The sequence below is a fragment of the Takifugu rubripes genome, chromosome 16 (assembly GCF_901000725.2).
Source record: "Takifugu rubripes chromosome 16, fTakRub1.2, whole genome shotgun sequence".
Classification (NCBI taxonomy): domain Eukaryota; kingdom Metazoa; phylum Chordata; class Actinopteri; order Tetraodontiformes; family Tetraodontidae; genus Takifugu; species Takifugu rubripes.
The window spans coordinates 6,544,258-6,556,823 of NC_042300.1; the positions used below are offsets into that span (position 1 = coordinate 6,544,258).

At 51.5% G+C, this 12,566-nt stretch overlaps 1 protein-coding gene across 4 annotated transcripts in view; it reads right to left on the reverse strand.

Annotated features, from left to right (window-relative positions):
• Window positions 1-8,306, reverse strand: part of LOC101062639 (MAM domain-containing glycosylphosphatidylinositol anchor protein 2) — a 103,528-nt gene extending 95,222 nt beyond the window's left edge. For all 4 annotated transcript variants that reach the window (XM_029849403.1, XM_029849401.1, XM_029849402.1 and 1 more), the window contains exon 1: window positions 7,367-8,306. In XM_029849403.1, coding sequence (XP_029705263.1) covers window positions 7,367-7,439 — 73 coding nt within the window. In that variant the 5' untranslated portion in view covers window positions 7,440-8,306. The remainder of the gene's footprint in view (window positions 1-7,366) is intronic.
• Between the last annotated feature and the right edge of the window lie 4,260 nt (window positions 8,307-12,566).

The window sequence follows — 12,566 nt, forward strand, 5'->3', positions numbered from 1 at the left end:
TTTTAAAAACAGTCTCCGAGGGCCGATGGGAAATCAGAGTCGCGATTCAATTTGGGATTTTTAACGATGAATTCACAGTTGCGTTTGAAGCGCGCGGGCTAGCCGAGTTAGCATGCAGCACTTTCTCCAACTGGTAACCAGGTGTGAAGTGAAAGAGATTTAAATAGCTTTTAAATTCCACCCAAACTATTTCCTCCTGTGCTTTCACTGAAATGGCCTGACATCAAGCCCACCTCTCAGGCTGAACCGCTTTATTGATTTGTTCTCTTTAGTGTTGCAGTTAAATTTGAGGGGGTAAATTTGAGGGGGCTGCTTTTAGCGCTCTTGAACGCTTCCCTCTGTAGTAAAGTCACCAGTAAAGTCGCGGCGCTCTGCCAAAACACGGCGGCAGAAGGACCGACTGGGTGAACATCGCTTTGGTTTTCTGGATCAGCCCGACAACAAACAGGATAAATCATCTGAAGCTACTCGATCCCGCTTTATTTTAACGTTAAAGTGACTAAAACTGCTCAGAGATTGGTTTTTTTCCCGATCTAACTGAAGGAGTGTGAAGAGAGGGGGGGTGAAAAAGAGGGAAAGAAAGTAGGAAAAAGTCAGAGAGCAGAAAATGGACCAAAGGTCGGCGGGAGCCGTGAAGGTGGCATTTGAGCGGTCCTGGAGGCCTCCGTCACCTCCAGACGCCACACGTGGCGCTGGCGCGGGCGACGGCTGGGAGACGCACTCGTCTGTCTGCGTTCTGTCCCCGCTCACACGTGTCTGACGCGGACGTGAAAGGCTGCGGCGCCGACTCAGCATTTAACGGCAGCTGCGAAAAGAACAAAACCCCTCGCCGAGTCGGCCCCGTCACGACGTCTCTTGGCAGCGGAGAGCCTCTCAGAAGAGGAACGCGCCGCGTGCCGAGCGGCGCCGCTGAAAGCCTGAGAGGGAGGGTGAGACCGCGGGCCGACGTGCACGTTTCCAAAACAAAACCGCCTCTTTACAGAGATTGTCAGAACGTTTCTTTATGCTATATCTCTGAGGTAACGTAGCCGCCGCGGTCGGCTGTGGCCCGATATCGGCGCTCTACCTCCACAGCGGGCGGCTCGAGGTCATTCCCATGGGAATATCCCTCCGGAATATTCAGTCTGGCGCAGAGAAGAAGGAAGCACGGCGCTAAAGTGATTAGCTGCCAGACCGTCACGTTAGCTACAATAATGAGGTTCTGGCCGGCTGGGGGGGGCGTGCTGGACGTGGACGTCTCTGAGGTGGTGGATGGTTAAAGGTATAAAGTCGCCTGTGCATCGGAAACTTTGGAGTCAAAAGTTGGTTAAGCTGATGTGCTTAGTTGCCCCAGCCTCTTCAGATGCCCCCCCCCCCCTCTTTAGTTTGCCCTGACTTTGATGGGCTGAGGGTCTCCGGGACGCTGATGGTTGGAGTTTACGCGTGCGGCCACGTCAACACATTTATTTGCTCTCTGCCAAGACAAGCAGGCCCCTTCTTGCGGTCGCCCAAGGGCAATAAATCAGGGGTTATTTTGGCCACCCTGACCCTCCTAACAACAGAGACCCCCCCCACACACACACACACACACACCCACCGGCACGAAGAGCCCGACAGCAATCTCATCTCCCCTCGCGGACGATGGCGGCGTCGCCGGCGTCTCTGCAATCACTTCACATTTGTTTCAGCGATTGATTTCCTGGCATGAGGGGAAGGAGAGAATGAAGGAGCGTTCTCGGCAGCGTGTGTGTGTGGGGGGGGGGGCAGGCTCGCGTACTGTCACCATGAAAACAGCCTTCCCTTAGCAAGGCTGCGTGGGCTGGAGTGACACAGCGGAAGGCCGACACAGGCCTCCCGTGGCTCCGCTCCTCTCCAAATCTGCCCTTTTAAAACCAAAAAAGCCAAACTTTCCTCGCGCCACCTTGGTGCCGCATCACGTTCCAGGCGTCTGCTGGGAGTCCCGGATCGTTTGTACTTTACTTGTGTAAATACGGATCCTGCCACTTTGTCTTAACAAAGACAATCGGAGCGGCTGTGGGGGTGTGAGGGAAGACGGAAGGAAGCATTCATATTCAATGAGCTCCTTTCATCATTTGTGTCACTTTGAAGCCGGCTAGCATGTATAATTCCCTGTGATTCCGAGCAATGCCAATCACGGAAGTGATAAGTTACGGAAGATGGAGGGAGACGCCACAGGCACCATAAAGTATTCATCTTAGCATCTAATCTTGATGCTCATTGAGCAAAATCCAAAACATGCCATGATACAAATTATGCTTTTAAATGCAAATTTCGCGCGTGACTCATCGTGATTTCGCCCGCGTTCTGACGGGTTACATAAAACCGCGTCGTCATAAGTGATTACGGGGATGGAACACCTTCCGAATTCTGATTTGACAAAATAAGCACTGACACAAATGTATGTCGCGCGATAATTAGCATTTCATTATATCAGCTATTAGCAGTCGCACAGAAAAGCACCTGCCTGATTCCTTTGTGGGCAAATTATAGACCTGACTAAAGGGATTTGGTTGCATTCTTGTCAACATATGCGGCGGCAGGTCCGGGTTTTCTGCCCTCTGATCACCCAGATCTGAGCTATAACAGAATTTATGAGCCGGGCCGTGTGCAGGGGGCACGACGCCCCGTCAGTGGCATTCATGCTAATGTACGGCGGTGAGTGATTCACAATCCAGTCGTTTGAGGCTACAACCGGGTTAAAATAGCACGATTCGTTTATTCTCCTCCTCTTTGGTGCAGAACCTTGAGTCCGGTGCAGCCTTATGTAACGGTGTACATCCGTACGTGTCTGGACGCAGCATATCTGTCAGGGGTTTTCTGCTAAATGCAGCAAACTGTTAAATCATGCTGCGTCTACGTGCAACAGCAGGGACGCGCTGCACAACAGTGAGCTGCGGCGCGCTGAGCTGACAGCTGCTGCGGTTGTGTTCAGCCCACCCGCACAGGTGTTTTATATTATTTGAGCTAATCTGGGTGCAGCGGGAGGGGGGGGTTCCTTGGGAATTGCATAGCGACGGTGCATCGTGGTAGGACACCAGGGGGTATCCTGAGCATGCCCAGAGAGCGGAGATGCTGTCCAAAACCGCCCCAAAGTTCTGCCCAAGACCCCCCAGGTGTGCTGAGGTTCAGCGCAGCGTCACATCGGAGTCCGCAGCGCGCTCGCCATGTCACCTCTGTTGGAGAGATGGCGTTACAGGCCATTATTATGTGGTGTAAATTACAGGCTGCTGGCATGTTTACAGCATATTCTCCGGGCTTGTTTTGATTTACTGGGACGGTGGAAGCGCGCTGGCGGCGCTACAGAGGTATGGAGGGAGGGAGGGATGAACCACTTGATTGTTCCCAAGCTGGAACAGATGTAACGGTGTTGCCTCAACCGCTACGCAAACAAGCCCCTCTTTCAGGCATAATAACGGCCTTTATGATGCTTGAATTCAGACCGAACCATCATCAAAACAATAAACAGCTGCATTATCGGCCAACAACAACACCACATCGCACTTTTCTCATTTTCAACGGTTAAAACAGGGAAACAAGAGAAGCATCAGGGAATCCTGACGGGAGTCTTATCCCGAGTATCAACATCCATCATGACTTCCTCCACTCTGTAGCCTCGATGGCAAGACATTAGCATTATCACTCTGCTGTGATTCAACGCTCACATTCAGCCTTTTCTGGGGGTTGGGGGCTTCGTTGCAGGTACAAAAAGGGTTTTGATGGGGGAATACTGGGGCAGGGGGCAGGTTTAGTCACGCGTCAGACCGGGACTTAATGAACGAATGACTACAACATCAATTAAGAGGAGCTTTCTGTCCATGGCGCCGCTCAGAGCAGGGAAAGTAGCTCAGGGTTTGGGGATGCGGGCTTAACATTTTGAAGCAGTCAGCCAGGTTACAATAAGCTTCTTTGGTCAGCGGAGGGGATTTGGCCCTGAATGATCCTGAGGTAAATTGTGTTCCTGAACTCATCCAAATCCTCAAAGCAAGAAAGTATTACAGCTGCTCATAATGTCTGCAAAGTAGCCAAAGCTATATTAGACTTTTTCCTCCCCACTGTGGTCACAAATCACCAAAACCGTACAGGAATGATTCAGCGATCATATTTTAAAATGCATTTATATCCCAGCTGCCTAATAGTGGGGCTCTTTGGGCTGGAAAACATGTAAAACAGCTTTGATACACGGCTTGACTATGAACACATTAACGTCCAGCAATTCACAAATAATCCCACGCGTGTGCTGACTGACTGCTCCTGATTATGCAGGAAGCAGAATTCAATCAAACCTGAAATTACAGCTCCAGAAGAAGCGGAGCACAGGCATTTTCCACCGCAGTGCGCCGCGGGTTCGGGCTAGCATTGAGGTTGGCATAAGAGCATTCGCCCACCAACAACCCTTTGTTACAGCCATTTGCGGTACACAGGTGCTCTTTAGTTCCTGTCAACTGATACTTTTGAAAAGAAATAAGCTAGCAGCTAGCAGACGCCTCAGACTATCATTGCTAACAAGACCGTAGCGCTTCGTTTTGAGACACGACTGCAGATTATGGTTATGTTTCCTCGTTGGAGGACAGAGCGAGAGTTTGATGTGTGAAGCTAGGAGCCGCAGGTGCGTATTTATCCCATTGTATCGGAATATTACCGTCACACAATCAAAGATTACCGGCGTATAAGCGGCTCGCCAGCGGTGCCTTTAAGTTCAAACATTGTCTCTGTAGTGAACATTCGGCACGAGTCTCCGAGGACTTGGCCCAAAGAGAACTGACATTCTGTATGATTAAGTTGCCGTCAGAACCCCCGCCCAGGGATGCGCCGTAATTCCCAACGTGAATCCTACGCCATGCTGCTGCAGGAATTCCTCTGTACCGAGATAAGCTGCGATATCCTCATCGGTTTAATTGAAGTCCGTGCTGCAGACATCCGCCCACTGCTGCGGCCCCCGGGGGAATCGGAGGGAAAGACGGGCAGACGGAGGGGAAAGACAGGTAGGGAGATGGGACGGGAGAGACGAGGTAGAGCCGTCCGCGGTCTCATTACGGTGGGAAATGTAGGGTCCCGATCCAAAGGAATGATGAAGGACTCTGTGGAGGAGGCCTCTGAGCACCAACAAAGACGGCTTTAGTTTCACTGGCAGAATGCATTTGCATAGCTTAGAAGCCAAAGCGTCTGAACCGGGGCTCATGAAAAGAAAGCCCGGCAATTGGTTGGACTTTAATGCAAACGAGAGGGAGCAAGAGACAGAAATGACACAGAGGGGGAGAAATCAGAGGAGGAGGGGAGAAAAAAGCAGCAGGGACTGTTTTCCCTCTCCAGGGCTGTCATGCAAAGCGACGTGACGCCTGTCAGCCCCACAGAGGTGCAGCACGGCCCACTTTGATGCAATCAGAACTTCCTTCAGGTGGGACGCCTCCAGAAAAGTTACGTCCCAGGATGCATCTCTTTTAAACTGCGGAGGGAGGAGGGGCTTGTTCCGCCGAGGAGGCAGCAACCGGTGGGCAGAGTGGTCCCTCTCAGCGAGGGCCTGGAGTCACGGAGGGACGACTCAGCGTCATCAATCCTCTCTAATGACTCTGGCAGCACCACTTAACACACGACTGTGTAATTTCTTCATTACTACATTATGATTCCACCATTTACTCAAGAGCGCCGATGAACATCGACGGGAGGAGATGAAACTGGCGGATGGACTCCGGGGCTCCGTTCCTCTGCCCACTCCTCACACCACGAAGCATTTGAAGTAACGCCAAGGAACTTTGGAGCTGTACCCGCCTCCTTTGAATGGATGCTGCGCACGCCGCCACCTGCTGACGCCCTTCAGACACAAACCTAGCTACTTTCATTTAAGCCCTGCAGATAAGGGATGGGGTTTTTTTTGTTAGTTTCAACACGAATCTCACAATTGAAGAGGAAATGACACACGAGCGCGCCTGTGCGCTTCTTCACTTCAGCTCTTACCCCCGTTGCCATGGCAGAACACGCAGCGGCGGCGATAAAACGCGACAGATGCACTTTGAGAAGTGGGTGCAGTGGTGGAGGAAGCAGGCGGGGAGCGTGCAACACACAGGACGCTTAAACCCTCAAACAGAATCCTCTGCTGCATCTCCTAATCTCATCTGCTGCTGCTGTAGGCCTGCTTCTCCGCACACACGCACACACACACACACACACACCTCAGTGGCAACTCATCAAGCAATATGGGATGTGATCCCCACTAATGAGCGTGCATCTTCATCTGCACGCACTAACACAGTCGGCCTGCTCGCACCAAAACCCGCCGCCGCTTTGATCTGGCGTTCCCCTCATCACTCCTGATGGTTAGCGTCACGCCTGTCTCCCCCGTGCGTCTCGCCGAGGCCAATTTACCAGATTAGGATATCGGCGGTGATTTCTGGAGACGCTGGCGCCCGATGAGAAGACGCGCCCGCGGGGCCTCGGTGCAGGAAGTGTCCACGTCCAAAGACTGCAAACCCCAGTGAGCGGAGGGTTGGAGGCGTGAGCGGGAAGGGCGGATCACACGGAGCGTTCCTGGATGTGCGGCAGGTGCTGGCGGCTGATGTGTGCACATGCAGCACATGAGCCGTCACGCCACAACTGCCTCGACACGCCGTGATTTATCATCTCTTTCTCGCTTCTCCCGCCCTGGCGAAGGAACAGATACGACCCTGGAAGATCATTGGACAGGTGCAGCACCGTGACTGCTCCTGTCATGCCTTCTCCTTGCGTCGTCTCCTTCGGCCGCCGCCGCCGCCGCCGCAGGCCTCTGAAGGACGCCATCTCCTCTCCGAGCTCCACCTCGCATTCCCGCCGCACAGCCTCGGCTTTGGTTGGAGCTGCCGTTGCAGCCCTAAGGTCAGGGCAGGGGCAGGGGTCGAGCACACCGTTAGTGCACATCGATCATATCTGGACGGCGCCTCACCTGAGACGCCATCGGCGCCACTGGTTGCACGAGTAAGAGATAGAAAAATGTGCAAGCAGAGTGTGTGAGGGAGGGACAGAGAGAGAGAGAGATCAGATAGATGGAGATAAGGAGGAGGTTGGCAGTGGCACACGACAACAGTGCACGGCTGTGAACGTTGAATGGAACGAGGCTACATCCAAACACGCATTTGTCTTCATCATAATCAGCAAATCAAAACGTCTGAGACGCGTCGTCATAAATCGCGACCCATAAATCAGTATAATCTGGTCTGTGCTGGACCCACTGAGGCTCCCACAGACATGACGTCCAGACCCTTCATGTGAGCTGGTGTTGCGGAGGGTCTTGGGTGCGCGTGCGCGCGCGCGCGATCACTGGACTGTGATTCTGAACAGATTACAAGTGGCCATCGTCTGCACAAGGTCACGATCACATTCGCGTCCCCGCACTCACCGTACACTCCTTGGCAACGCACGCCCTCCGCGACCAGCGTCAGCAGCCCCCAAACACAGATAATTAGATCCATCTTTTCACGTTAGTCTCAGCATATCCAGCTCTCGGCGGAAGGAGATCTTTCGCGAGTGCGCCAGGGGTTGGACGGACGCGGCTCCGCTTCGATGTGCGCGTCTGTGCTCTCGGCGGCGGCTCTGAAGGTATTTATGCCACACTGGGGCGGTGATGGATGTAATGTCCACTGCGTGCCATCTAGCGCGGGAGGATGCGGGGAAGGAAGCGGGGCGCAGGGGGGAGTGGGCTGCAGAGAGCCCGGCCTTAGCACATAGCAGCCTCCTCTCGGCTCCAGGTAGGCGCGTCTTGGCGTCACGGTGCGAACCTGGACTTCAGCGAAGACCCCGGAGGAGGCGGACGGACGGGACGCGCTCAGGCTGTCGACCACGGGCAGGAGGGCGAGGACGTGCGGACATAGTTCCTCATTTCCAGCTGTGGTTCACCGGCCGCTCTGCAGCTGCTGCGCCGACGAGAGAGCCATCACCACCGCTTCACACTCTTACTTCCTCTCCCTCTTCACCTTCAGGGCTGAAAAAAAAAAAAAAAAACCCAAGCCGGCTATTTTCAGGAGCTTGCGCGTACTCTCACATCACCGGGTCAAACGATCGACGACGCGGCGGTCCCGGTCCCGGTCCCGGTCCCGGGCTCTCCAAAGCGCTCCACAGCGGGGTTCACCGTCGACCGTCACCGGCGTTGCGGAGACCACTTTTTCCGATGACGACGGGAGCTGGAGGTGCGGGGCCGAGCATCCAGTTCAGCACCAGTCACGTTGCGCATATACGTGCGACGGAGACCGAGTGGCACCGCAACCGGTCTGTGGCTACGTCAAGAGGTGCGTGGCTTCCAGCGCTCATCTGTATGGGAGGCTTCGCTCGGCGTCAGGGAAGGAAAGGCATGATAGGCGCAGCTGCTGAGAGAGAGAGAGAGAGAGAGAGGGAGAGAGAGAGAGAGGCAGAGAGAGAGGTAGAGAGAGGGAGAGAGAGAGGTAGAGAGAGAGGTAGAGAGAGAGAGGAAGAGAGAGGGAGACGGGGAGAGAGAGGGAGAGAGAGGTACAGAGAGACAGGAAGAGAGAGAGGGAGGTAGAGAGAGAGGGGGGGAGAGAAAGGAGCTCTGGAATCTAGAATACCGCATGTTTGCCCACGCGTCCTTTATCAGTTTGGCAGGATGAGATGTCTGTCATGTAGCATTCATCAGATACCGTCCATCAGATCTATCTCAAAGTCAGATGTCAACGTGATTCCATGCAGCTCATTCAATTCTGTTTTTTTTTCCCCCATAAATGCAACATAAACAGAGGAAGACTTGGGTCATGGTTAATAACTGTGCCTTCAGGTGGCCTGTAAGACATATCAGTCCCCAGCTGTAATGAATGGGGGGGGGGGGGGGTCTTGATTGGCAGCTGATGTTGGTAAATGGGGCAGCTGATAAGCCCGATCAGGATCAACACCAGCGCCACTAGACGACCCCACCTGTGTCCCCTGAGTCCTCCTGACACGTCTTCTATCATCAATTTGTAACAAAGTTGCTCCAAAAGAGCCTCAAATGAACTTCAGTGTGGTCCGAAGAGGCAGAATCAGACCTCCATCATTTCATGCGTTCACAGCAGATCATTAAAATCGTTGCACGTAGGAAGCTTAATCCTTGAACAAAACCAGGTTTTTATTTTGCTCAGCTGGTGTTCTTGAACATTTTGATAATCACCTGCAAAGTTTGGGGAAACGGATGGCTCTGCTTGCTACTACTCATACTCTTAGATCCAGAGGGTTATTGTCAAGGCCACAAGCAGAATGGCAAACATAAGTCCAGCTACCTTACGCGTATGTACAAGGATCTGTTTGACACGGCCTCTCTGACAGCACGCAGGATGTAAGTTAGTCTTTACCTGTTTCCTAGCAACACAATTTTATTCAGCACTTTTAATTGGCATAACATTTTTCCAGATTCATAAGTACACACTATTCTTTTTGTCACTGTCAAAAGATTCTGTTTCAATTAAATATCTAATTGTACGGATTTGACTCATCACCGCCTCAGCATGGTCAAAGAGTCTTTAATCCCTTTAAATAAGATACAGAAAGTTTGTTGAAGTGATATTATTCTACCGTCTGTTCATAGAATTCAGTTGGTGTCAGCTGCGCCTTCGGGAGCGGTTTAGCGCCCTCTACAGGCCGAATAACATACGGGGGGTGATTGTGGGAGGGTCACCCTGGGTTTATGATCAGGCCATAATTTTGAACAGCACAAGCTCAGCGGTTCAAGATGGGCTAAAGACAACATCAACATAAGGGTTTTATCTCCAAATGAGTCTTTGTCGTCCAGCGCCGACTGACCCGAGCGGCCCCCGCCCGGCCCGCGCCACACAGCTGGGGAGTAAAACCAATTTATTGAGAGTTAATAATCGATCCAGGCATCTCTAAATTTAATTCCAGACTCTAAATCACTGATCTCTTCCGTTCATTTTATCCCTTATTTAACTCTGCTCGAATTTTATTTCAGGTTTAGAATTTTACTTTACATTTTTATTCTATTTTTTTTTTTTGCTCTCTTTTTCTGTTTGCCTCCCTTTCACGGTCCTCGCTTTAGCAGGCACAAAGAGGGGAATCTTATGAATCTATTCAACCTCGAGGGCCTCTGTCAGAATGAATTTTGGAGGGGAAAATATCCCTGGGAGCTTCTTGAGCCGTCAGACTTTGAACATGGACTGAATGCCCCCTCAAGTGTCCCACCTGCTTGTTACTGCCACTGTTGTCTTTATTACTGTACATTTGCATCAGCCAGCCAATAAGGGCTCGCAAGGGAGATCAATGGGGGGGTTGTCTCAGCTTTCTGCAGGATCGAAGACGAGCACTTTGAATCCAATATTGTTGAGAGTTACTACACTGCACAGGCGGAAATGTGTGTTAAGCGTGTGTGTGTGTGTGTGTGTGTATCCTCGCTGCTATTGTTTTTGCAGGTTGCATGAATTTCCCCTAAATACATGCAGTGATACAGTGCGTGAGGTGCTGGATGAGATATGAAAGGAGACAATCTGGCATTTGGGGAAGGCCCCGGTGGGCTCCGTCCTCAGCAGACCCAGTTCACTGTACAGGAGGAGGGGGTCGGCCGGGGAGGAGCGCGCGTCTGGCAGCGAGGGTGGGTGTTGCGGTGTTGTCACGACGGCAATATTGTGCTCCGCTGAGCAAATCTCAAATGGAACAACGTGCATTTTTCCATCTGGCTGCCCTAAAAGTCACACCGCCGATGGCCACCTGTGGAGGCGGCTCCACCGCGGCTCTGAGAAACCATTCTCCTATTTGCCGTTTGGTCCGGTCTGGTCTGGTTAGTGACGCTTCATTTATATTGTCAGCATCGGTGTCTGAATGTGACATCTGAAGGGATCTGAACAAGACAGGTGTCACTTTTTCACAGGGAAACAGACACAGGCTGGAAAACCGGCACCAGCCTTTGGACTTTTGAAGATTTCAGTAAAAGGGAGTCACCTTTGCCCCTGGGAAAACATTTATCCACGCTTTCAGGACACAGTTACAGATGCTGGTGACTCCTCTCCTTGGCCGTAGCTTGTGATGGGGGGGGAGGGTTCTGTTGAAGGAAGTGGTCTTTTAACACAGCCTAGCGTCAGATCTCGCGCTGAAGGACAGGCTTTGGCCCAACTATTAAAAAAACAGCATTTCTGACAGGCACAGTTCAAGCTTCCCTTTTACAAACGTTCCCTCAGACAACCAACACCCGCCCCCCCTTTTTTTTCCCCCGGGTAGAGGCACTTTGACACACTCAGTATTCACAGCAGCGAGAGGCCCTGTCTGCAGTATTTACACACATAACTGGGGTGAAGAGAGGCAGATTTCTGTCAGGATCCAGGAAGCACAGGCCTTCATGGGGGTTCCTGTTTCTTTAAAACCCACAAACAGGATGAACCTGCGCTGAGGTCGGGTGCTGTAGCCAGCGTCCGACTGCATCAGCTATATCGCAGCGCATTATTGATCCCACTCGATTGAGTTAATTGCTGATCGCAGATGAAGACTGGAGCAAATCAAAGTGGTTTATCGTGCTCCTTCCTGCCAAAGCGGCTGTCTGTTTGTGCTCATGCTGCTATCTGATAATAAAAGTGACAACAGAAGCAAAAAAATAAATAAACGAGGTGGAGCTAATCTGATAACATAATTAATTATCCTGACAGTCAGTAGATCAGCTGAATTTACACTGACATGCATCAAAAACAGCTAAATAAAAAGTCTTTACATTTCAGGGCAAATTAGCCGCACAATGAATGCAGCATTCTTGCCAATGGCGCCAACGGTATTGAGATCTCTACTTCACGGAGGCAAATAGGTGACGATGAGCCGCCTTTATTGGGTTTAAAAGGCGGGTTTGTGCTGGAAAGAATGTCATTATCCTCTGTGACGGAGGGAACGTGAAGGGTGTTTGTCTTCATGTCTGTGGAGGAATTCTGAAGGAAAAATCTCGCTCCGGGTTTATTTTTTTATTATTATTGTGGAAGGTGTTATATGTGAGGGACGTTGAAGTACAGCCGTGACACACGGCAGAGTGTTTATTTAAATCCTTGTTCAGTAAATTATACACAGATTCAACCTCTTGGAACCTGAAGGCCGCTGAAAATCAGTGTTTGTAGCCACGCAAATTTGGGTAATTAGATGTTTTGTAAGAGAGATGCCGCAACTGTGCAGATATTTTCCGAGGCTGTAGGAATAAAATAGCCTCTGGGCAACTCGCAGCATCTTCTGGAAGTCCTGAATGGCTGCTGGGCCGCAGTTGAAGCAACAAAGTGTGGGTAAAGTGTTGCGTTTGGATGACATCCACGCCGCTGCCGCCCCACCCCCCCGGCGGCAGAGATTCCGCCACAGATTCAGTCGCCACCCAAATGAAAAAAGGGCCACAATCACTTTAGGCTGAGTCGTGAGCAAACAAATCAATTATTTATGAACAATGAATATTGCATTTTGCTCTTGAAATGGTTGTTGATTTTGTTTCATCAGCCAGAAGAGAAAGATTTGATTTGGAGAGCCGGGTGTTCGCTCCCGGTGTGAGTTTATCCGACGTCAGCGGGTGGAGGAGGGCCGGCCGGGTCATCAAAAAAAACAGTTTTGAGCTGTTTTCCTTTCATCATTCCCCTTGACATGCAACGCAT